Here is a 26,395-nt window from a genome sequence, read left to right as displayed (position 1 = left end):
AAAACATATTTCAGTTATATCATATATACATTCATAAGCATATTCCCATGAAGCCTTATGAGGTACACTGTCACAGTAGCAATGTGAGATTTCTAAAAATAGCCACAGCACTCGATCCAAGGTTTAAGAATCTGAAGTGCCTTCCAAAATCCGAGAGGGTCGAGGTGAGAAGCATGCTTTCAAAAGTCTTAAAAGAGCAACACTCTGATGCAGAAACTACAGAACCCGAACCACCAAAAAAGAAAATCAACTTTTTACTGGTGGCATCTGACTCCGATGATGAAAATGAACACGTGTCGGTCCCCACTGCTTTGAACTGTTATCGAGCAGAACTTGTCATTAGCATGGATGCATGTCCCCTGGAATGGTGGCTGAAACATGAAGGGACATATGAATATTTAGCGCATCTGGCACGTAAATATCTTGAGATGCCGGCTACAACAATGCCATGACAATGCCTGTTCTTACTTTCAGGTGACATTGTAAACAAGAAGCAGGCAGGATTATCTCCTGTGAATGTAAACAAACTTGTTTGTCTGAGCGATTGGCTGAACAAGAAGTAGGACTGAGTGGAGTTGCTGTCTCTAAAATTTTACTTTGTTTTATTTTTGAATGCATTTTTCTTTGTACATAATTCTACATTTATAAGTTCAACTTTCATGATTCAGAGATTGCACTACAGTACTTGTATTAGGTGTATTGAAAAATACTATTTATTTTGTTTTTTACAGTGCAAATATTTGTAATCAAAAATAAATATAAAGTGAGCACTGTACACTTTGTATTCTGTGTTGTAATTGAAATCAACATATTTGAAAATGTAGAAAACATCCATAAATATTTAAATAAATGGTATTCTATTATTAACAGTGCGATTAATCACAATTAATTTTTTTAATCCCTTGACAGCCCTACTTATTAGATACAACCTAGTAAATTAACAACATTAGAAAATCTTGCATCCTAGAGAATTAGTTTGCTTCTGACCACATGGCAGTAAACTTTCAGTCTCAGTCTGGTCTTGTCTTCATTGCTAAAAAAAAAAAAGGTGCATTTTTTACGTCAAGGTAACTAATGCATGTGAGCTATCCCGATATACAAGGCACTTCAGTTTTACCACAAGGTAAATTCACCAAAGTTAGCACTATATCCGTGCCTGGTTTACCTTATGGTAAAACTAAAGTGCCTAGTCTTGACTGTGCTTTTACCTCAAGATAGCTTACATACATTAGTTGCTTATGATAAAAAAATACACTCTTTAGTAGTGACAACAAAGCTTCAGTCAACATCACAGAGTTCAAGGCCCATAATTCATGGCTTCCTCTGTCAAACCCTCTCTTGTAACTGCAGAATCTCTTTCTTATAGTCACACTAGGGTACTGTGTTTAGGTGTGAAAATCCATCATTTGCATGTGAGCAGCATGTCATTTTCTAATTATAATACCCTTATATAATTAGCATTTACAACTTCCTTTTCATTTGGTGGACTAAGTGAGCCCATCGAAGTTTGCTAGTTCATTCCAAAAGTTATTCTGATGCTCAGTAAAGAGTTTAGCTTTTAAGTTCAGAACAAAAATCTCTTGTGACAACAAAATAAGAGTTCTTCTCGCGTACAGGTTGTAACTTATCTTTATGGTATACCTGGAACTATGCTGACAGCTTGCTCTTTCCCTAACCAGGGAAGGGAAACAAACTCCACCCAAAAAAAGTCCTTTTTAAGGCCCGTTCCTCTGGGAACTGTTTATTGTTTTATTATAAAGGATACGAATAACAGTAAATAAAATAACTGCAAAATGCTGGTCACAATTTCCAGAGACTTTTCTATGTCTCATCAGCCATGCCAAAGAGGACTCCTTCCCCCTGTGACCCAGCTTCTTTCTCATGTACCCGGTCCAGCCATGTCATATGCAGGGATCCTTTAACCTTTTCCAGGCTGCTGCCCCTTACATTGTCACAGCAGCCTATGCTACTTCCACTGCAGTATCTTTTGGGGTGGGGATCCCTGCTTTCCCTTGACTTTGTAACAAGGCTCAGAGATACCAAACAGTAGTTAAATCCCAACTCATCATCACAACCCAATTCAGTTTTTCTTGATTAAAAGGTTTATTTCAGGGGGGGGAAAGACTATCAAATTAAAAGGTAAGAAAGATCTATGTATTTTTAGTAAATATGTTATTCAATAGGCTATAAACTTTAAATTACAAGTACGAAACACTACCTATGGCATGGCAGCAGAGATCTATCTTTGCCCCTTAACTTGGAAAAAGCTGCATGTCTTTTCAGTGATCCATATAGGTTCTTTGTCATTCTGGCCATGTGGAGTTTTGTGGCCAAGATGGGGGTAGTCAAATACTTATTGATGTAATTACAGAACTAAAATAGCTACCCCCAACCTCTTCCACACTGCCCCCCTCTCTCTTCTCCCTTACCCCATATCTCTCTCTATACACACACACTCTCTCTCTCTCTCTCTCCTTTCCTCCAACCTATCTAAGCTTTTCATATTGTTAAGACAGAAAGCTGTTTTAGGGCAGGTACCAAGTCTACCTCTATATTATAAAATACTTAGGCCAGAAGAGTTCCAAATCTGACTGCAGCCTCTTGACACTATCATAACATAAAACAAAGGAGGAAGAGGAGGAGGAAGAAAGGAGGAGACAGAAGATGTTCACTTTACAGTTAGCATTTGAGGCCATTCTCAGTCTTAATCAAACCTTTTTCATGAATGACTCAACTCTCTCCCGAACCTCTAAGGAACAATAAGATTATACACAATCCACGTTTACCAACTCAAACACAGCCTTGTTTCTCACACTTACCTCTTTGGGAGCTGTTTCGCCGAGAGAGACATAAAAGCACAGAAGTATAACAAAAGTATAAATCTGAACACAACAATCATCACACGCGACCTACACAAACGGGAACAAACTGTCATAGCCTGGGAGTGCTGGCAGATGATATATTGCTATTACTACAGCACCTATTCAGGCTCCCGCTGCTCTCTACACTTTCCAAGTATTCAACATTACTTACAGATGTCTTGCAAAGGGAGAAAATGGGGCGTGTTCCTTTTGACTTCTTTATGATGTATAAAAGCAACCCAAAGAACTGAGATTTTACTTTTTTTCGCTCTTCTTTTACACTTTGGCAATATCAGGTTATAAACTCTGTTTTGCTGGAGTTCTCCTTGGAAAACCAAACAGCTAGAGGGGTAGTTTTCTCAACTCTCATCCTAGGATCTCAGAATGTAGATATATCTCAGTATGTAGATACTGACCCTTTCAAAAAAAGATTTTATTTTCCCAACTGCTTGTCAGATGTCTGAATTAAATAGGCATAACATTTTATTAAAAGCTCTGACTTAAGTTTCTTTCCCCTTTCAATTGCTCAGGATTCACTTTCTTGGTACTTATGATGTTATAATCCTTCTAGCTCTCCTGTCCCCAGAGTCTTTCGGGAAAAAACAAAATAGACAAAACCTGAATTTCTAATGTTAAACACGAGAGGATGAAAAATTGAGAGCGGTTTTAATAAAAACACGTTTTTCTACCTCTTTATTTATCATAAGTAGGAAAGGTGCAAATCTAATATTTTTCTCATTGCAGATCACCTTTAAGATACAGTCTGACAGCTCAACCATTTAAGCAGTTGATCCTAACTGACAACAACTAAAACAAACAATAGATCTAGCCTTTCAAGTAAAGGCTTCATAAGCAGTGACATTTGAGGACACTCCAACAACTTGTCTCTAAGGCCTTGGCTACACTTGCGAGTTACAGTGCTGTAAAGCCGCCCCCAGCGCTGTAACTCACTCCGCGTCCACTCTGGCAAGGCATTTGCTGCGCTGTATCTCCATGGTTGCAGCGCTGCATGTACTCCACGTCTCCGAGAGGAATAGTGAGTGTGGCCGCCCAATGCGCTGTGAATGGCCTCCAGAATTATTCGGCAGTATCCCACAATGCCTGTTCTAGCCACTCTGGTCATCAGTTCCAACTCTACTGCCCTGGCCTCAGGTAACCGACCATGTGACCCACCCTTTACATTCCCTGGGAATTTAAAAAATCCCCTTCCTGTTTGCTCAGCCCGGCGTGGTATGGAATGCTATCAGTGAATCTTTCCAGCTGACCATGCCTCTGCACGCCAAGCGAGCCCCAGCATGGAGCAATGGCGAGTTGCTGGACCTCATCAGTGTTTGGGGGGAGGAAGCTGTACAGTCCCAGCTGCGCTCCAGCCTTCGGGAAGATATCAAAGGACATGATGGAAAGGGGCCATGACCGGGACGCCCTGCAGTGCAGGATTAAAGTGAAGGAGCTGCGGAGTGCCTACCGCAAAGCCCGTGATGCAAATGGCCGCTCGGATGCTCCCCCCGCGACCTGCCGATTCTACAAAGAGCTGGATGCGATACTTGGGGTTAACCCCACTTCCACTCCGAGCACCACCATGGACACTTCAGAGCCGGTGGGGGGGGGGGGGGGGGGCGGGGAGGGAGGAGGAGGAAGAGGAAAATGGGAGTGAGGGTGGTGGGCCAGATGGAGACACCCCAGAATCCCTGGAGCCATGCAGCCAGGAGCTCTTCTCGAGCCAGGAGGAAGGTAGCCAGTCACAGCGGCTGGTACTTGGTGGAGAACAAAGAGAAGAGCAGGTTCCCGGTAAGCGGTTTTTTTGGGGGGGGGAAGGAATTTTTTCGGTGCGTGCTCTTTGGGAGAGGAGGGTTAGGCATGCATGCCTAGATGTGCAATAGTGCACTGATGTGGTTTATCACATCGCGGTAATCGGCCTCGGTAATCTTCTCGAATGTCTCATCCAGAATGTGTGCAATGCGCTTGCGCAAGTTTATCGGGAGAGCCACCGTGGTCCTTGTCCCAGCCAGGCTAACGTGTCCATGCCACTGTGCCACGAGGGGCGGGGGGGACCATTGCTGCACACAGGCAAGCTGCACATGGGCCAGGACGGAAGCCGCATTGCAGTAGAAGACCCTCCCTTGCTTCCCAGGTCACCCTCAGCAGCGAGATATCGTCCAGGACGAACTCCTGTGGAAAATGTTGTGACAGTGTTCAGTGTAGCTGCCCCCGGAAGCTGTTGGCTCTCCCCAAGGCACAGAAACCCAGAGGACAGTGCAGCAGTGAAACAATCAGTCCCCCTTAATCACCATTTTGAGGCTCCCGTGGGATATGTGTGCTCTGTTTTGGATGGGAAAATTAGGCAATTGTGTAGACCCTGTGTGTTTTCTACTCCTTAAGTGCGGGGGAAATCATTACTCTGTCTGGTATAAAGAATGCTGCCTCTGGTTAAATGTTGCATCTTGCCTATACAGCAGCATCAACCTTGAGACCTCAGCCGTCCCTCTTATCGCCTGCTCAGAGACTGCAAAGACTCAGGAAGAGACTACGAAAAAGCAAAGAAGACATGCTGCAAGAAGTGATGCGGCAATCTATTAAAGAGAATGAGAAAGCACAGAACTGGAGGGAGAGAGAAAGCAGGATCCGCCAGGAATACGCAGCGCACCGGCAGCAAAGCACGGCGCACCGGCAGCAAAGCACGGATCGGCTCATAAGCATCCTGGAGTGCCAAGCAGACGCTATCCAGGAGCTCGTACCCATGCAGAAAGAGGAGCAGTACCGCAAATGCCCCCCCCCCCCGTGCTTGTCCCAAAACTCTTTCCGTTGTGCCCCACTGTCACCTCCAACCCACTTTCCCCACCTTCCATGTTCTTCACGCCACCCGCTGCCTCCAACACCAGTATCTTCACCACCCAGCCCTGAAAACCACGACCCTTACCCTCTGCACTCAACCCCCATCACCATGCAGTATAGCTATCCTGAAGTGCAGCACTCACTGCACAGCACACCAGACAGGACATACGCGAATCTGTGATTGTACTGTTCCCCACTCCACACCCTTGTTTCTTTTCAATAAATAATTTTTTTTTCTTTTCTATAAATGGATATTTTGGCTTTGAAAACATTCTTTATTATTGCATGAAGTAAAAGACTCCTTAGCCCAGGAAATAAACAGGCACTGCAAGTCTGCTTGTCTGCTTAACAAACACCAATTCCTAAAGATTGGAACTACTGCACTTCACTCCCGTGGAGGGCACCAGATATCACTGCTGGTTTTCACCCTCAAATTGCTCCCTCAAGGCATCCCTAATCCTTGCAGCCCCACGCTGGGCCCCTGTAATAGCCCTGCTCTCTGGGTGTGCAAATTCAGCCTCCAGGTGTTGAACCTCGGAGGTCCATGCCTGAGTGAAGTTTTCACCCTTCCCTTCACAAATATAAAGGAGGGCACAGCACGCGGATATAACCGCGGGGATGCGGTTTTCGGCCAAGTCCAGCTTCCCATACAGAGATCGCCAGCGGCCCTTTAAACGGCCAAAGGCACACTCCAGTCATTCGGCACCGGCTCAGCCTGTAGTTGCACCGTTCCTTGCTGCTGTCAAGGCTCCCTGTGTAGGGTTTCATGAGCCACAGCATTAACGGGTAAGCAGGATCTCCAAGGATCACAACGGGCATTTCGACTTCCCCTATCATGATCTTCTGCTCTGGGAAAAAAGTCCCAGCCTGCATCTTCCTGAACAGCCAAGTGTTCCGAAAGATGCGTGCGTCATGCACCTTTCCGGGCCACCCTGTGTTAATGTCAATGAAATGCCCATGGTGATCCACAAGCGCCTGGAGAACCATAAAGAAATACCCCTTCCGATTAATGTACTCGGATCCTAGGTGGGGTGGTGCCAGAATAGGAATGTGTGTCCCATCTATCGCCCCTCCACAGTTAGGGAACCCCATTTGTGCAAAGCCATCCACTATTTCCTGCACGTTACCCAGAGTCATGGTTCTTCTGAGTAGGATGCGATTAATGGCCTTGCAAACTTGCATCAACACGATTCCAACGGTCGACCTTCCCACTTCAAACTGGTTTGCGACCGATCGGTAGCTGTCGGGAGTTGCCAGCTTCCAGATTGCAATAGTCACCCGCTTCTCCACTGGCAGGGCAGCTCTCAATCTCGTGTCCTTGCGCCGCAGGGTGGGGGCAAGCTCCTCACACAGTCCCATGAAAGTGGCTTTTCTCATCCGAAAGTTCTGCAGCCACTGCTCGTCATCCCAGACTTCCATGACGATATGATCCCACCACTCGGTGCTTGTTTCCCGAGCCCAAAAGCGGCGTTCCACGGTGCTGAGCATGTCCGTGAATGCCACAAGCAATTTTGTGTCGTACGCGTTATACGGCTCGATTGCATCGTCGGACTCCTCACTCTCACTGTCACTTTGGATCTTAAGGAATAGTTCGACAGCCAAACGTGACGTGCTGGCGAGATAAGTCAGCATACGCCTCAGCAGTTCGGGCTCCATTTCCCGCAGACAGATCGCGCTGCACAGAAACCGTTGAAAGATGGCGCCAAAGGTGGACGGAAACAAAGGGATTTCTGGGATGCGAAGCGATGCATCACGGGGCGTTGGGACAGGACCCAGAATGCCCCGCACCCATGCCCCCTTCCCACAACCCACGGCGCCAGAATGGGAAGAGGTGCTCTGTGCGATAGCTGCCCATAATGCACCGCTCCCAATAGCGCTGCAATTGCCGCAAATGTGGCCACAACAGTGCACTGGGCACCTGTCAGTGTGGACAGACTGCAGCGCTTTCCCTACTCAACTGCACGAAGTCAGGGTTAACTCACAGCACTGTACATCTGCAAGTGTAGCCAAGGCCTAAGAAAGAGGAAAAGACAACAGAATACTATTCATTTGCATTTAATATTAACTTATTCATAAATCAGAGCATTGTACTTTAAGAAATGAATGTAGATTTAACCGTATCATGTTTTCCATCAGAACCAGCATCACTGCCATCCCAGAAGAACAGAAGTGTTTACAACAACAAAACTAATATTACTAAGGAACAGCTAAACCACTTCACAACTGTAAATGAAGTTCCCAATCTATTACGGACGATACTGAGAATTGCCATTCTTGCTGACTGTATGTTTATCCAACTGACTCCATGTTTCTATTCCGTTTCAGTGATATACAAGTATATCCCTGAGCTGTCCCAACTGCTCTTCATTTTAACATCTTCCGACTAAGGGCATGTCTACATGTACAGCACTTCAGCGTGTCTGGTGAAGACACTCTATGCGGACAGGAGAGAGCTCTCCACTCGGCATAATAAAACCATCTCTGCAAGTGGCAGAAGCCATGTCAGTGGAAGAAGCTCTCCTGCCGACATAGGTTGAGACATTAGAATAATTCCTGGGGCAAGAGATTAGTGGGCAAAAAGCAGGTTAAAGTGGTCAATTTATCACAACATAAGAACATCAGAATGGCCATTCTGGGTCAGACCAATGGTCCAACTAGCCCAATATCCTATCTTCCAAAAGTGGTCAGCAACAAATTTCAGAGAGAATGATCAGAACAGGGGAACTATGGAGTGATCCATTCCCTGTCATCTAATTACATCTTATAGCAGTCAGAGGTTTAGGGACACCCAGAACATGGGGTTCCACCCCTGGCCTTTTTGGCTATTAGTCTCAAATGGACCTATCCTCCATGAACTTACCTAATTTAGGGTTACCATATTTTGTGCCTCCAAATGGAGGACACTCCACGGGGCCCCGGCCCCGCCCCAGTCCCGCCCCAACTCCGCCCCCTCCCCAAAGTCTCCGCCCCCTCCCCTGCTTCCCGCGAACATTTAGTTCACGGGAAGCCTGAACCAGGTAAGGGGGCGTGTGGGGGGAGGAGGCGCGGCCCAGGCTGGCCCCCCGGCGGCTCCAGCCTGGGTCGGCTCGGGCCCTGGGGTGCCGGCCCCGGCCGACCACCCCCGGCCCGCCCAGCACTGCCGGCCCCCGGCGGCCCAGCGCACCCCCCCCCCCCGCTATCCCGGACCGGCTCCCGGCCCCGCGGCCCAGCGCACCCCCCGGCGGCCCGGCCCTGCTACCCCGGACCGGCTCCCCGCCCGGCCCCCCCCCCCTCCCCGCTACCCCGGACCGGCTCCCCGCCCGGCGCACCCCCCCCGCTACCCCGGCCCGCGGCCCGGCGCACCGCCCGGCTCCCGGCCCGGCACCGCGCCCCCGGCTCCCCGCCCGGCACCATGCCCCCGTCCCCGCGACCCCGGCCAAAGAGGCCCCGGCCGAGCCCTCCATCCCTCCCTCCCGATTTTCCCAGACATGCCCGGCTTTTGGGGATTTCCCCCCGGACGGGGATTTGAACCCCCAAAAGCCGGACATGTCCGGGAAAATCCGGACGTATGGTAACCCTACCTAATTCTTCTTTGAACCTAGTTATACTTTTGACCTTCACAACATGCCCTGGCAACAAGTTCCACAGGTTGACTGAGTGTTGTGTGGAGAAGCTCTTCCTTATGTTTATTTTAAACTTGCTGCCTATTACAGTAGAACCTCTAAGAGACAAACATCAGAGTTACAGACTGATCGGTCAACCGGACACCATATGGAACCGGAAGTAAGAAATCAGGCAACAGTGGAGACCAAAAAACCCCAGCAAATATTGTATTGTGCCTGTATTGCATCTTAAAGATAGGCACATCTGGGCTCCCTGTCCCCACCCCATCCCGTACTCCCCACACAGGGGGCAGTCACTTACAGGTAGGAGGTGAAGACGCTGGTTTTCACAGGTACAGCTCTTAGACTCTGAGCAGGCAGAGCAGGAATAGCAGTGGAGTCTGCGCTGCTTTCCCGGAAGCGGCAGGCGCAGTTCCACTCCACCCCACCCCCTGGCTGGGAGGGAGACAATTATGCTCAGTCCAAGCCTGGGAAAGAAATTTTCCAAGCTCCTGCTGTAGTGCCCCAGGGTGTCTCACTCATCACCCTTGCAGCTAGGGAACTAGAATCAGCTGCCTGTCCCCACCCCCCGTCACCGGGCAGCCTCTTACAGGTAGGAGGTGAAGACACTGAAGTTTGCAGGCACAGCTGTGAGCTCCCGCTCCAAGCTGTCCGCCCTGAGGAGCTTCCCATCTCTTGTTCAGAGTTACGAACAACCTCCATTCCCAAGGTGTCCATAACTCTGAGGTCCCGTTCATGTGAAAGGGCAAATAACACTTCTCTATCAATTTCTCCACAACATTCAAAATTGTATAGACCTCTATCATATCCCTCCTCAGCTGTCTCCTTTCAAAGCTGAACAGTCCCAGTCTTTTAAATCTCTCATCATATGGGTACTGTTCTGTACCCTTAATAATTTTTGTTGCCCTTATCTGTAGTTTCTCCAATTCTAATATTTCTTTTTTGAGATGTGGACCAGAACTGCACGCAGTACACAATTGTGATAGTTTCGGTCTATCCCTTTCCTAATGATTCCAAACATTGTTAGGTTTTTTTTGACTGATGCTGCACATTGAGTGGATGTTTTCAGAACACTATTCACAATAATTCCAAGATCTCTTTCTTGCGTGGTACCAGCTAATTTAGACCCCATCATTTTGATTGTATAGTTGGGCTTATGTTTTCCATTGTGCATTACTTTGCATTTATCAACATTGAATTTCATCTGACATTTTGTCACCCAGTTTTGTAAGGTCCCTTCGCAATCTGCTTTGGCCTTAACTATCTTGAGTCATTTTGCATCATCTGCAAATTTTGCCACTTCACTGTTTACCCCTTTTTCCAGATCATTTATGAATATGTTGAATAGTGCTGGACCCAGTACAGATCCTTGGGGGACTCCACTATTTATCTCTCTCCCCATAGTGGCCATGTATCACTACTCTTTCTTTCCTATCTTTTAACTGTAAGGTCTGACGCCTTTTTCTGTAGCCATATTAGGAGAGCAGCAGCCATGAGCCAAGAAGCAGAAAGTCACAGCCGCTCATTCCATCTAAATTATATTAAAACAATGTAATGTCAGGCTGTTAAGAAAATGATCCCGTCCCAGTGGTACCCGCCACCACCAGATAAAGAAACAGATCTATGACACTGCACCCCATATTCTTCATAGTGATATTACATGATTATAGCAGAATTATGATGTATTTAATGCAAGATAAGTCATGTGAGGGGTCATTGGAGAGTTAGGATTTGCTGAATATAATTATCCTATTTGTATGCATGTATCTTTTTTTATCTGAAGTTATGAATATTGACTATGTATCTGTATTTCAAATGTAGTTACTCCTGGGTAACGCCCACTAGACAAGATGCTTTCAGTCTAGATAGCTGGTTCGTAAGGGTCTATTCAGGGCAATGAGCCATTAGAAAGAACAATAGGCCTTAGGAGAAGCTGATCTCCCACCTGGGGAGCCTTCCTGAGAACACGCTGAACAGCCTGTAAGTAATGGCTGCTATGACTCTACAAAGTCATGTGACCAGGCCACATGATGCTGGACTCCATCTTGGGGTGTCAGTATTTTTCCACAGACTGGTCTAGGAACCAAGCTTTGGAACAAAGAGTTCCCACCATATGCGCAAGCTATATAAGGGAGGAAGTGACATCATCTCTGGTTCTTCACTCCTCACACAAGAGGACTCTTGGAAACACTTGAGGAACAAAGACTGGACCCAGGCTAAAGGGATTTCTAGCCTATGTATGAAACACCTGGGGATTCCAACTGTAAAGCAAGTGCAGCTTGCCTCTTAAGAATCTGCAGCCTGCTCGTATCATCTCTTAGGGTGAGAATCTGCTAATTTATATCCAATCTATCTCGTATATTAAGCATGATTTCCCTTTACAAAAGCCAAGTGGACTCTTCCCTAACATATTTTGTTCAACACTGTGTCTGATATTTCTGTTCTTTATTACAATCTCAATCAATTTGCCTAGTACTGAAGTTAGGCTTACCAGTCTGTAATTGCCAGGAGCACCTCTGGAGCCCTTTTTAAAAAAACGGTGTTACATTAGATACCTACCAGCCATCTGCTATAGAGGCCGATTTAAGCAACAGGATACATGCCACAGTTAGTAATCCCACTATTTCATATTTGATTTCCTTCAGAAGTCTTGGGTGAATACTATCTGGTCTTGGAGACTCATTACTGTTTAATTTATCAATTTGTTCCAAAACCTCCTCTACTGGAACCTCAATCTAGGACTATTCCTCAGATTTGTCACCTAAAAAGAACGGCATAGGGTATGGGAATCTCCCTCACACACTCTGGAGTGTAGACCCATAAAAATAATTCATTTACGTTCTCTGTAAGGGCTTTGTCTTCCTTGGGTGCTCCTTTAGCACCTCGATCATCCAGTGGCCTCACTTATTGTTTAGCAGACTTCCTAGTTCTGATGTACTGAAAAAAAAATTGCTGTTAGTTTTTGCGTCTTTTGCTAGTTGCTCTTCAAATTCATTTTTGGCCTGCGTAATTATGCTTTTACAGCTGACTTTCCAGAGTTTATGCTCCTTTCTATTCTCCTCAGTAGCATTTCACTTCTAATTTTTAAGGAATGTCTTCTGTCTCTTTTACTCTGTTTAGCCATACTGGCATTTTTGGTCCTCTTCCTGTTTAGAGTAGAGTATGCATATAATTTGAGCCTGTGTTATGGGTTTTTTTTTTTAAGCTTCTATGCAGCTTGCAGGCATTTCACTTCTGTGACTGTTTCTTTTAACTTCCATTTAACTAGACGCCTCATTTTTGTTTCATTTCCCTTTATGAAGTTAAACGCTACTGTGCTGTATTTCTTTGGTATTTTTCCCCATACACAGGTGTTAAATTTAATTTCATTGTGGTCGCTATTACCAAGTGGTTCACCTATATTCACCTCTTGGACTAGATCCTGTGTGCCCCTTAGGACTAAATCAAGAATTGCTTCTCCCTTGTGGGCTTCAAGGATTAGCTGCTCCAAGAATAATCACGCGTGGTGTCTAGACACTTCATCTCTGAATCCTGTCCTGAGGTAACATGTTCCCAGTCAATATGGGGATAGCTAAAATCCCATTATCTGATTTTCTGTTTTTGTAGCCTCTCTAATCCCACTGAGCATTTCACATCACCATCTTGGGTCAGGGGGTCGGAAATATATTCCTACTGCTATACTCTTTTTATTCAAGCATGGAATTTCTAGCCAGGGAGAGTCTATGGTACTGTTTGATTCAGTTAAGATTTTTACTAGATTTCATTCTATGCTTTCTTTCACATATAGTGCTTGCTCCTCCACTAGCACATCCTGTGAGTCCTATATAATTTATAGGTATCTGGTATTATTGTGTCCCATTGATTAGCATCATTCCACCAAGTGTCTTGTGAGGCCTATTATATCAATATCCTCGTTAAATATCAGGCACTCAAGTTCACCTATCTTAGTATTAGACTTCTTTCATTTATATAAAAGCACTTATAAAATTTGTCAATATTTAGTTGTCTGCCTTCATGCGATGCAATGAATGGGACTCTTTCGTTTGACTGTTTTTCTTCAGTTCCTACCAGTACTTTATCAACTTCTATCGTTTCCTTTTTATTAGGATAGAGAGTATCCCCTTTAATAAATCCTCCCCAAGGGTTGTGTCTGTCTGAACTATGTGCATAGCCACACCTTTTGGCTTTCCCCCACCCCTTAGTTTAAAAGTTCCTCTATTACCTTTTTAATTTTACATGCCAGCAATCTGATTCCGTTTTGGTTTAGGTGGAGCCCATCCTCCCTTTATAGGCCCCTCGTTTCCCAAAAGGTTGCCCAGCCCTAATAAACCCAAATCCTCCCTCCCAACACCAGCATCTTATCCACACATTGACACCCCGTAGTTCTACTTGTCTAACTGGCCCTGTGTGTGGAACTGGAAGCATTTCAGGGAATGCTACCATGCTACCTGGCCTTTAGTCTCTTAATGAACAGCCTAAATGTGGCCTTCTGGACCTCTCTCCTACCTTTCCCTACATCACTGGTACCTACATGTACCACAACAATTGGCTCCTCCCCAGGACTGTACATAAGTCTGTCTAGATGTCTCAAGAGGTCTGCAACCTTCACACCTGGCAGGCAAATTCACCATGCAATTCTCCCAGTCGTCACAAAACCAACTATCTATCTTTCCAACAATCGAATCCCCCGTTACTACCTATGTCTTCCTAATAACTGGGGTTCCTCTCTGAGAGGCATATCCTCAATGCGAGAGGATACCATGACATCATCTGGCAGGAGAGTCCCAACTATGGGATCATTTTCTTCCACTCCAGCTTGATGTGCTCCTTCTCCAAGACTTTCATCATCATCAACAGCAAAGGTTGTCAGACGGAGTGGGCTGCTCTACTGTGTCCCAGAAAGTCTCAGCTATGTACCCGCCCCTTTAGTTCCTCCAGTTCAGCCAGCTGTATCTCAAGAGCCCATACCCCATCTCTGAGGGCCATGAATTGCTTGCACCAAATGTACATATATGTTATCTGCTCTCAAGGCAGGTAATCATACAGGCTGCATTCACTGCAATAAACTGAATAGCCCCCACTCTGCTGCTGGACTTCTGCCTGTATTATTATTTTACTCTTGCAGGGCTGTTTTGTTTGTTTGCTCTTTGTGTGTATGTTTTGGGGAGGGGGAAGTTATAGACCTAATTTTAGAGAAGGTTTATTAAGTATGTCTCACTGTCAGGCTCCCGCTCTAAATTCCCTCACAAAACTCCCGCTTGCTAGCTGCTCTAGTCCGTTACACGCTGGCTTTTTAAACCCCGTTCTCCCTGAGTTAGCCCTGCCTCCTACTCCAGGGATTCTAAATGGAGTAGGGATGAAAGGCTGACAGGCTAGAGTCTCATTAGGAAGTTCTCAGCCTTGTCTAGCAGGCCAGCAGGCTCAGCCCACACACACTCATGCAGACCACACTATAAACTTCAGTAAAGCAGGCACACAGCAAGCACACAATAACAAAAACAAACTAGCAGACAATAACTCACTCCAAGGGTCAAGTAGTCACTTCTTCACCTGGAGAACGTTAGGCACATGGATATCAAATCCGTATTTTGGTGTGTATTATATATAAAATATATGCATGCCATATAACATTTCAATGTTTTGGATTTTTTGTGAATGAATAAGCTTAACATTCAGCTTCACTGACTACTTTAAACTAACTTCTTTATCCACTAACGATCTTCCCACAGACATATTTAAGGACTTTGTGTTTTAGGATTTAGGGCGAGAAAAAATAAGAGAGACTGAAGAAAGTTGTCGCAATGAGGACAATGAGGACAAATGTAAAATTGTCTTTTGTTGGGGAATGCAATTAACAATCATGGAATTCTTGCACCATAACACAATGACTCTGAGTTGACAAAGTATAAACAAAACTGCAGAAACAAAGTTAAAAACTCTTTGTAGTATTGTACCAAGTGATTCATGAACAGCCATTTCTGCAGACATTTAAAAATAGTTTTGTGAATTATTTTGACCTTTCATACTTCTACATTATTTAAATTACAGAGTGGACCACCCAGTGACTTGGAAGAATCAGCTCATGAGTAGTTTCAGGTCTCCAGCTCCCCTGGAGAAAGAAGCTAGAGAGCTGAAGCCAGGCATGCACTTGGCTATAAGCAAGTCACAAAGGTGATACATTTGGAATCACAGAAAAGAGCATGAGCACCTCTTGAGGGCCAATGCATAGAGGAACACTGGTATCAGCTTCCTATCTGGAAGATAAATGCCTCATTTACAGTTCTGAACTAATCAAGCTTCTTTAACACAAAAACCTTTTAAACTTGAGATGATTTATAAACCTTCAGGAAATATTAACCATCTCTAGAACACTCAGTAACTTCTCAGATTTTTTTTAACTCAACATTAGAGACTTGAGAAATGAATCTAAACACACCTTTAAAGTGTCCTATATACATATTTGCATCATATCATAACTAGAATACAGTGGTTGCCAATACAGACTTCTTTAGATTACACTTATAGCTTTGTTACTGGAATGTCATTTTTCATGTGTCAAACCTAAAAGTGATTTTTTTTTTAAGTCTGAGTAAATTGTTTGAGTTTTGATAGCATAAAAAGAGGATAGATTCTCATACTAACAATCTTCTTTATACACCTCTACCCTGATATAACGCTGTCCTCAGAAGCCAAAAAATCTTACTGTCTTATAGGTGAAACCACATTATTTTGAACTTGCTTTGATCCGCCGGAGTGCGCAGCCCCGCCCCCCGGGAGCACTGCTTTACCGTGTTATATCCAAATTCGTGTTATATCGGATCACATCATATCGGGGTAGAGGTGTACCTGGACAAATAATTTTTTAAAAGCTGAATGCTGATAATTCAAATGTAGCATATCAATAGCCCTTTGTGAACTGTACATACTTTGCTAAATTGGAAAAAAAGAATCTTAAAATCAAATTGTGGGAAATGAAATTCCAGAAACAGTTAAGGGAATGTCACATTGAAAAGTCACGAAGAAATCATGAAATACTAGTTACAGTTCTCACATGGATATGGACTGAGCTATGCTGCTCACTTGTAGCACTTTCTATTATTTTTCTTAGTAAAGTTGTTCAGTACGGTTACATTTTATGCTACTATATGTGTAACACAGAAAGATACAACATATGCAATAGACTTAGTGTTCCTATGGAAACCTTAAGTTTTGCATTTCCTGATATGTTGCAATTAACCACAATCTTAACACTGAATTAGTGCAGATGTAGTAATATCTATATATGTACCAATTTAAAACATTATGCAATCACATTCCCTATAGTTACTAAATAAACCTGCCTCTTTATATTAGCTCATAATTACCACATTTATAATTAAATTAAGCTGCAAGTTTTTACTAGAACTCCATTTCCCACAGCTATGCGTTGATGTCACAATACTTAATAAAAGCAACAAATTCAAGCCGAAGAGAAACACTTTTTTGTTTTCGCGGCCTTTCTGTAGGTTCCTATACCACCATGGATAACTATCAAAGAGCTGGTCAGAAAATAGAGGACAAAATTTAGCAAGACATTTTATCTATTTGACAAAATGCTGAGGTTTCCTAAACATCTCCACGAAGTGATTGAGATAGTTAAAATATTGCCAGTAAGAAAGCTGTATTCCAAGAATGCACGTTAGCCTTTTCAGACAGGCACACCTCTGGCTTCCTTGTGACATCAGTCAGTGGGGAGCTCCTCTAGCTATGGGGTTCACTGGTAATTTTGTTCCCTGCATTAGGCTCCCTGCATTAGGCTCTTGGATTGGCTGTCTGGGATACAGACCAATTGATAAAATGATCAAGCCTGGAAGAGGAGAGCTTCCCTCTTCCTGCTTTGCATTCCACCATGGAATTGCACATGCGCCTTTGGACTTTGCAGATGTATACAATGCGCTGGGGCAGGTACTTTGAGTACTTGAGCAACTGGTTTGTGTTGTACTGTTTGTTGAATAGGCATGGAGTAGATTACCAATAAATTTTACAGGATTGTAGCTTTGGGTTATAGATTCTAGCAGCAAGGGTGTCAGATCCTCCTTTTCAGCAAGGTAGTTATGGGGAATTTTAGTTATAAACTGGGGACGCATCGGTTGGAAGTAACGGACGAGGAGAAGGACCTCAGAGTCCTGGTTGATCGCAGGATGACTATGAGTCGGCAATGTGACGTGGCCGTGAAAAAAGCTAATGCAGTCTTGGGATGCATTAGGTGAGGTATTTCTAGTAGGGATAAGGAGGTGCTGGTTCCGTTATACAAGGCACTGGTGAGACCTCATTTGGAGTACTGTGTGCAGTTCTGGTCTCCCGTGTTTAAAAAGGATGAAATCAAACTGGAACAGGTACAGAGAAGGGCCACTAGGATGATCCGAGGAATGGAAAATCTATCGTATGAAAGGAGACTCGAGGAGCTTGGTTTATTTACCTTAACCAAAAGAAGGCTGAGGGCGGATATGATTGCTCTATTTAAATATATCAGAGGAATAAATACCAGGGAGGGAGAGGAATTATTTCAGCTCAGTACTAATGTGGACATGAGAACGAATGGATATAAACTGGCCGTCGGGAAGTTTAGGCTTGAAATTAGACGAAGGTTTCTAACCATCAGAGGGGTGAAGTTTTGGAACAGCCTTCCGAGGGAAACAGTGGGGGTGAAAGACCTCTCTGGCTTTAAGATTAAGCTTGATAAGTTTATGGAGGGGATGGTTTGATGGGATAAAGTGATTTTAGTCAATAGGTGAATAACGTGCCATCGCTGGTAATTAGTAACAATGGTCAATGATGGGATATTAAAAGTTACTACAGAGAACTTTTTCCAGAGGGTCTGGCTAGAGAATCTTGCCTGCATGCTCGGGGTTCAGCTGATCACCATATTTGGGGTCGGGAAGGAATTTTCCTCCAGGGTAGATTGGCAGAGGCCCTGGAGGTTTTTCGCCTTCCTCCGCAGCATGGGGCAGGGATCGATTGCTGGAGGATTCTCAGCGATTTGAAGTCTTTAAATCATGATTTGGGCACTTCAACAGCTGAGTCAAGGGAGAGAATTCTTCCGGGAGTGGGTGGGTCAGCTTTTGTGGGAGGTTCTCATGTCCACATTAGTACTGAGCTGAAATAATCATGCGGGAGGTCAGACTAGATGATCATAATGGTCCCTTCTGACCTTAGAGTCTATGAGTCTATGGTTACTGTTTTGTTCTCCCAAACCAAAAAAGTCAGTAGGGTCTGGGGCCAAAAAACAACAGCTCTTTCTGCAAATTAGGAATCAGCATACCTGACTTAGAAAAGGGAGTTGGATCCACAAGCAAGCCTGATCCACCCTAAAACAAAGCCTAAGGTTGGACATTAGGAAAAAGTTCCTAACTGTCAGGGTGGTTAAACACTGGAATAAATTGCCTAGGGAGGTTGTGGAATCTCCGTCTCTGGAGATATTTAAGAGTAGGTTAGATAAATGTCTATCAGGGATGGTCTAGACAGTATTTGGTCCTGCCATGCGGGCAGGGGACTGGACTCGATGACCTCTCGAGGTCCCTTCCAGTCCTATAATCTATGATTCTATGATTCATGTGGTTTCCCAGGCAGTAGATTTTTCTGGTTTGCAGGCCAGACTAGGTCTTGGGAGCAATGCAGGCTCCGATAGGGCCTTTAAGCAGTTGTAAATCCTGGGACTGTGATGCCCTGTATTTCAGAATTCAAAATGGGGAGGCAGGTGACAGATGGAGCATCTGTCGCCTTCCTCCTTTGCCCTGCTTCCAATATAGAATCAATAAAGTTACACCCACTTCTCAAAAATTCAAAAGTCTGCCCTCACTGACCCCTGCCATTTACAATTAAATCTTATTAATAAATTATTCATTTCAAATGCAAATATTTCTGTGCCCATTTTCTCTCAGGGGAGTTGCTGGGGAAAAATTGATTTTGGAAAATATCCATCCCTTAGTACACAAGCAATACAAGAGCAAAATTCATAAAACAAACAATATCTTCCTTTGAAATGATACAGCGCATGCAGTTTCTGATGTACCTATATTATTTTGTGGTTTTGTTTGTTTGGGCTGCTTTTCATGCAACAATATTGAAAAACAACATTACCTAAAATCTGAAGGAAGACTGCTACATGCAGCTATCTTGGGAGGAAGAAACAAGAATCTGAGTTCTAAAGTGGCTATTTTTAGAAATCTCACATTGGTACCTTCTTTGCATTTTGTGAAATCAGCTGTGAAAGTGTTCTTAAAATGAACATGTGCAGGGTCATCATTCGAGACTGCTATAACATGAAATATATGGCCGAATGCGGGTAAAACAGAGCAGGGGACATACAATTCTCCCCCAGGGAGTTCAGTCACAAATTTAATTAGCGCATTATTTTTTTAACGAGTGTCATCCGCATGGAAGCATGTCCTCTGGAATGGTGGCCGAAGCATGAAGGGGCATATGAATGTTTAGCATATCTGGCATATAAATGCCTTGTAATGCGGTCTACAAAAGTGCCATTCGAATGCCCGTTCTCACTTTCAGATGACACTGTAAATAATAAGCAGGCAGCATTATGTCCCGTAAATGTAAAGAGATGCGTTTGCCTTCCTGATTGAGTGGACTTGTAGTCTCTAAAGGTTTAGACAGTTTTGTTTTTGAGTGCAGTTATGTAACAAAAAATCTACATCTGTAAGTTGCACTTTCGCAATAAAGATGTCACTACAGTACTTGAGGGGTAGCCATGTTAGTCTGGATCTGTAAAAAGCAACAGAGAATCCTGTGGCACCTTTAAGACTAATGCCACAGGACTCTCTGTTGCTTACTACAGTACTTGTATGAGGTGAACTGAAAAATAGTATTTCTTTTATCATTTTTAGAGTGCAAATATTTGTAAACAAAAATAATATAAAGTGAGCACTGTACACTTTGTATTCTGTGTTGAAAATATAGAAAAACATCCAAAAATATTTATTATATTTATTATGTTATACTTGGTATTCTATTGCTTAACAGTGCGATTAAAACGGTGGTTAATTTTTTTAATCATGATTAATTTTTTTTAGTTAATCGCATGAGTTAACTGCAGTTAATCAACTGGCCTACTTCTGAAGAAAAAACAAAGGAGGCCTGCTTAGGCAGTCTGACCTGCTGGAGAATTCACAGTGTAGGCAGGGGATGGTGGAGTCTGGAAATACCCTGGTCAGGAGGGACAGACCCTCTTGTGTCCACCCAAGAGAGGCAACAGCTGGAGAGCTGGAAGTCTATAAGTAGGTGCCCTTGCTGAACCACGAGGGAGAATACAGGTGCAGATACCTTGAATAGGGGCACCCATCATTGAAGGTTTTTAAAGAACAGGTTAGACAAACATGTCACGGATGGTCTAGATATACTTAATTCTTCCTCAGCACGGGTGGACGGACAAAAAGAAAAAACTAGATGACCTCCTGAGGTCCCTTCTGTCCCTAAATATCTATGATGCTCAAAGAAGAATATTGTGTTTTATGAAACTGTTGTAAAGCAAACCTTCAGGACTTTCTATAACAATTCATTTTACAGAAGTTCTCTCTCCTTAGTTCATTATCTTTCCAAACAAAACAATAATTTCCTCAATCCACAATGCAAGCTTTTAAAGAGCTATAGCTTAAGGGGGCTTTTTCCTCCCTTGGATATCTACATACATTTCCTTTAATCACATTCTGTTGTTTTGGGACAGCTACTTAATTATAAAAAAGGCAATACTGGCTTCTTTAAGATAGAATTTTAATTTGTGCAAAAAAAATTAACTGAAGAAATGTGAAACCATGACAATCTCCAGTACCTCCTCACAGAAAAAATCATTTTTTTCAAGTCCACCTTTAAAGAATAAACATATTTCTAATTAAGCACAAAAACATCCAATTACGATTTTTATCTTGTGACCTTTCCTTCCACTCAGGTGCACACTGCTTCATAAATCAGCTATACGGTAGCTTGGTCCCTCTGGACAGCTGAGTTCCTGAATTTGCCATTTTTATAGTGAACAGCTGGGTCACAAGAAGGATATACACAAGTAACAGGAAACTTGTCTCCTAGTGCTTTGAACAGAGAACATGTTTTCATATCATGGTATTTCTGAAAATGGCTGTGGATATGGAATAGCAAAGAATCTTCATTTACCTCTTCTTTTGGCACACCCAATGCATTTCTTATCTGCACTCATTTGTAATTTTACCTAGTTCTGTGTTAGAACTCTTAGCAATGGGTCCAAATCAATTTCTAATTGTTCTCTATATTAGTTTTTGTAGAGCAGTGGTTCTCAAACTTTTGTACTGGTGACCCCTTTCACAAAGCAAGCCTTTGAGTGCGATCCCTATACAAATGAAAAATATTTTTTAATATATTTAACACCATTATAAATGCTGGAGGCAAAGCGGGGTTTGGGTTGGAGGCTGACAGCTCATGACCCCCCATGTAATAACCTCGCAACCCCGAGGGGTCCCGACCCCCAGTTTGAGAACCTCTGTTGCAGAGTATATAAGCAGCAGTTCTAAACGAGGGCAGATACTAAAACACTGTATCTGTTTTTACCTGTACACCTGTAGTGTATAAAGGGCTAGCTCAGCAAGACTGTTCTATGTAATGAGGCCAAAATTTTCAAAACGTAGGTGTCTAAAGTTAAGCACCAAAATCCAGAAATGGATGCCTATAGCTGGACAATTAAGAGGCCTGGTTTTCAGAGGAACTGAGCACCCTCAACTCTCACTGACGTTAAATTCTGGTGTGAACGTCTATGTCCTAACAGAAGGATCCTGATACCAAATAACGGCAATGAGAGTAGGATCAATCACAAAATGAAAGTCACATTTGTATGGGCAAAAGAAAGCCCCACATGCACAACAGGTGAAATTTTAAAAAGTGCTCAACATTTACTTCTACTGAAGTGCATGTCTGTTAAACTCTGAAGCCACTGTGGCTAATTTGGATTCTTCACAGAAAATTTAATTTATGAAAAAATGCAGCTACTTTACACACAAGAGGTATTCTAAGTCTTCCCCACATATTCAAGAGGGGTTCAGTAGTTGTGTCTCTTTGTCAAGTGAGGCAGGACGATGCTGTGGTTGTGGCACTAGCCTGGGTCTCAGGAAATGCAGGTTCTGCCACAGATTTCTTTGTAACCTTGAGCAAGTCATTTAGGGCTTGTCTATATGAAGAGTTAGTGTATGATGAGTTGGGGTGTAAATCTACAGTAGAATTTATTATAGCTCCAGTTACAATGCGAACGAGACAGTCATTCTATTCTCAATTCTTATTTTACTCCCTTATAAACTTTTTAAAAAAGAATTGTCTTAGGATGAAATAAGATATTAGTCTTTACTATCAATGAATGCCCTGCATATTATGGAGTGACCATAGTTGCTCAATAGTTAAGGCAGAAGCTAGCTTTCCAGGATAAGCCTGATTTTTTACACGCACCCTTTCCCAAATGGAAAATAATACTTCTGAAATTTCACCTCACATCTCACCATGTGCTCTTACATAGTAGTAAAGACAAGTGATATTGATTTTTATATCAAATTAAGCCTCAGTTATATTAGTACTTGAATTATGCTATCTAAAATGAAGTAAAATTCTCTATTAAAGACTTTAAGAAGAACTGTAGTCTTCCCTCATTTTTTATGGATTTTCCACATATCTAGTTGGTGTTACTATTCTCTAGTTAATGAAAAAGCAGCTTTGCAAAGGAGTAAGTTAAGAGTTTTGTCAGGCCAAGGTTCAACTGGCACTGTTTATCCTTTATAAAAAATCCTCTAATATTTGTGGAGTCCAGGTCAAATATACTTTCCTTAGCACCTATTGGTAAAATAACAAAACAAAACAAAACCACTGACTTTAAAGTGGAATTTTTAGTTTTCATTCCACAAAGCACTTGGAATTATTCTTTCAGAGATGCAAACATTTTGTTCCTTTCTGCACAGGCAGAGCTGTTACACAACTTTAAAACATAGTTCAAGCCAGCAAAGCCAGATTAAGGCCTGGTCTACACTGGGGGGGCGGAGGGGGAGAAGGGAATCGATCTAAGTTACGCAACTTCAGCTACGTGAATAACGTAGCTGAAGTTGACGTACTTAGATCTACTTACTACGGTGTCTTCACTAAGGTAAGTCGACGGCTGATGCTCCCCCGTCAATTCCGCTTGGTGGAGTACCGGAGTGGACAGGAAAGCACTCGGCAGTCAATTTATCGCGTCTAATCAACCCCCGCTGGATCAATCGCTGCCTGTCGATCCAGCGGGTAATGTAGACAAACCCTAATTGGGCAAAGCCTAATTTGACTGTCATACCAGGTGTCTGTAAATCTAAGATGACATCTTATTTTCCTAAAGGAGAACTGTCAGGGAGAATGGCTGTGAAAGGAGTCAGAGGAAAAGCATACAAACAGCACTGAGGAGATGTGGGGAGAGAATCCCCATGTCTTTAGCGAGAGTATAAAACTGTACTACAGGACAGATCGGGAAACCAGTTTTTGTCTGGACAATCTGATCCACACCCAATTTAAACAGAGTTCTTCATTTTTATTTTGCTGCTGATTAGAGAGTTACATTGACCATGCTAAGTAGTTACTTGTTTTTCATATAAAAGATTAAAAGATTCAGAGGGTGTCTCTATATTGGCAAAACTCAGACTCCTGATTTTTTCATTGGTGCAGCTCCTCCAACACTACAAACAGCTGTACTGTGGTCCCAGTGCAGATGTTTTTACCATGTTATCTAATCATAGATTCATAGATTCTAGGACTGGAAGGGACCTCGAGAGGTCATCGAGTCCAGTCCCCTGCCTGCATGGCAGGACCAAATACTGTCTAGACCATCCCTGATAGACATTTATCTAACCTACTCTTAAATATCTCCAGAGATGGAGATTCCACAACCTCCCTAGGCAATTTATTCCAGTGTTTAACCACCCTGACAGTTAGGAACTTTTTCCTAATGTCCAACCTAGACCTCCCTTGCTGCAGTTTAAACCCATTGCTTCTGGTTCTATCCTTAGAGGCTAAGGTGAACAAGTTTTCTACCCTTTTAAATACCTGAAAACTGCTATCATGTCCCCTCTCAGTCTTCTCTTTTCCAAACTAAACAAACCCAATTTTTTCAGCCTTCCTTCATAGGTCATGTTCTCAAGACCTTTAATCATTCTTGTTGCTCTTCTCTGGACCCGCTCCAATTTCTCCACATCTTTTTTAAAATGCGGTGCCCAGAACTGGACACAATACTCCAGCTGAGGCCTAACCAGAGCAGAGTAGAGCGGAAGAATGACTTCTTGTGTCTTGCTCACAACACACCTGTTAATACATCCCAGAATCATGTTTGCTTTTTTTGCAACAGCATCACACTGTTGACTCATATTTAGCTTGTGGTCCACTATAACTCCTAGATCCCTTTCTGCCGTACTCCTTCCTAGACAGTCTCTTCCCATTCTGTATGTGTGAAACTGATTTCTCCTTCCTAGGTGGAGCACTTTGCATTTGTCTTTGTTAAACTTCATCCTGTTTACCTCAGCCCATTTCTCCAATTTGTCCAGATCATTTTGCATTGTGACCCTGTCCTCCAAAGCAGTTGCAATCCCTCTCAGTTTGGTATCATCCACAAACTTAATAAGCGTACTTTCTATGCCAATATCTAAGTCGTTGATGAAGATATTGAACAGCGCCGGTCATACTCAAGGCTGGGTAAGATATGGTGGTAGAAATACTCACACTACAGCGCTGACTGTTACTGTTGATAGAAAATTATGCAGCCAATTTTTCTTAATGTAGACAAGGTGAGAAAATTTAAGCTAAGGGGCAAGTTACTTTTTTTGTTAGCAATTTGTGTCAGCACTTAAAGAAAAATAGTACTTCTCATTGCTTTATTTATAACAAACACTTTAGCAATTGTTTATCTGGCCAATTTCTATCTTTTTCCTCTGCTTTTCTGGACTGATCTTAAGTAAGATTCATTCTCCCTAAATAAAATGTATGCACTGCGGACAATTTAGATATGACACTGAATTATGTGTTAAAAACTGTTAGTTGTTTTAAGCTTAACTATCAATCATCATCCAGAAATTTTCTCTACACTGTAGTTATTCACTATGGCAAGCCACAAAACACAGGCTTGTTATATTGTTTTAAGGTTTTGCTGTGGTTTTCTTGTGGCGGGCGGGAACAGTGGGGTGTTATAACCAATTTTATAATTCTCTTCTCCACATTTCTCCATCTTCATTCACTTCCATATCACTGATAATTCTGGAAGGAAACAACAAATAGTGCCACTGTCTGGACACTGCACATATCGCTGAATCAAAGCTCTGCCTATTGCCAGCCAGAGATATCAGACTCCTCTTTCTTTTCTCCCTTCAAATCCAACTACCCTGGAAACTGAATTTTATGTCTCATGCACCAAAATGCAGAAAAACTGTATAAAAGTGAAAGTAATTTTTGAACTAGTATTCCTACTTTATTTGAATAAAAGGAAATACTGAAGAAATATCTAAAATCACATCCAAACATTTGAGGGGTCACTTTAACTAGATATTCTCTGGGTTTATATAAGGAAAACTGTTTGTTTTTTAATTAAAAAACATTAAAGATCCATAGACGAGAAGGCAAACTAATACTCTGACACCAAAATATTACTTTCATTGCTTCTCTGTCCAGTGAAATTAGCTCACTTGCATTGCTAACAACCTACCCATGCTACTGAGTAAAAAGTTAGCCACCCTAAACCAAAAGTGCTTTATTTGTAGCCCAGATAATGAACTCATTATCTTGTTTTTCCACATAATTTAGTTTACTTCTTCAAAATTGAAGTACAAAATAGTTTGTGTGACAGACTGACAACATCCCACCATATACTGGACAAACCTTATGGAATTAAGATTAAAGTTTATTGAGTTAAATTAAACCTTACTGAATTAGGTTTAATACCTCTGGAACTCCATTGTATTAAACTTAAATGGTGTATGTATTATTGTGCAATTGTATATACAGTAACTCCTCTAGGAGGTGGGGGATGCTAATGTAATTGCTCTGTTATCAGACCTCTGAAGCCCCCCCCCCAGCCCCCCCCCCCCCCCACAC

At 42.9% G+C, this 26,395-nt stretch overlaps 2 protein-coding genes across 17 annotated transcripts in view; both read right to left on the bottom strand.

Moving 5' to 3' along the window:
* LRCH1 (leucine rich repeats and calponin homology domain containing 1) overlaps nt 1-26,395 on the bottom strand; it is a 253,247-nt gene that overhangs the window by 175,529 nt on the left and 51,323 nt on the right. The window lies entirely within an intron of this gene.
* On the bottom strand, nt 4,671-26,380 carry LOC135983203 (uncharacterized). Its single transcript, XM_065593651.1, has 2 exons — nt 9,254-26,380; nt 4,671-8,553 (listed from the first exon to the last, which is right to left on the bottom strand). Exon 2 carries the CDS (start codon nt 7,347-7,349, stop codon nt 6,267-6,269), a length of 1,083 nt encoding a protein of 360 aa, XP_065449723.1. The 5' UTR covers nt 7,350-8,553; nt 9,254-26,380; the 3' UTR covers nt 4,671-6,266.

This window comes from Chrysemys picta, chromosome 1, assembly GCF_011386835.1.
Source record: "Chrysemys picta bellii isolate R12L10 chromosome 1, ASM1138683v2, whole genome shotgun sequence".
In the NCBI taxonomy this organism is placed as follows: Eukaryota; Metazoa; Chordata; order Testudines; family Emydidae; genus Chrysemys; species Chrysemys picta.
This window is presented reverse-complemented; position numbering and strand designations above follow the sequence as displayed.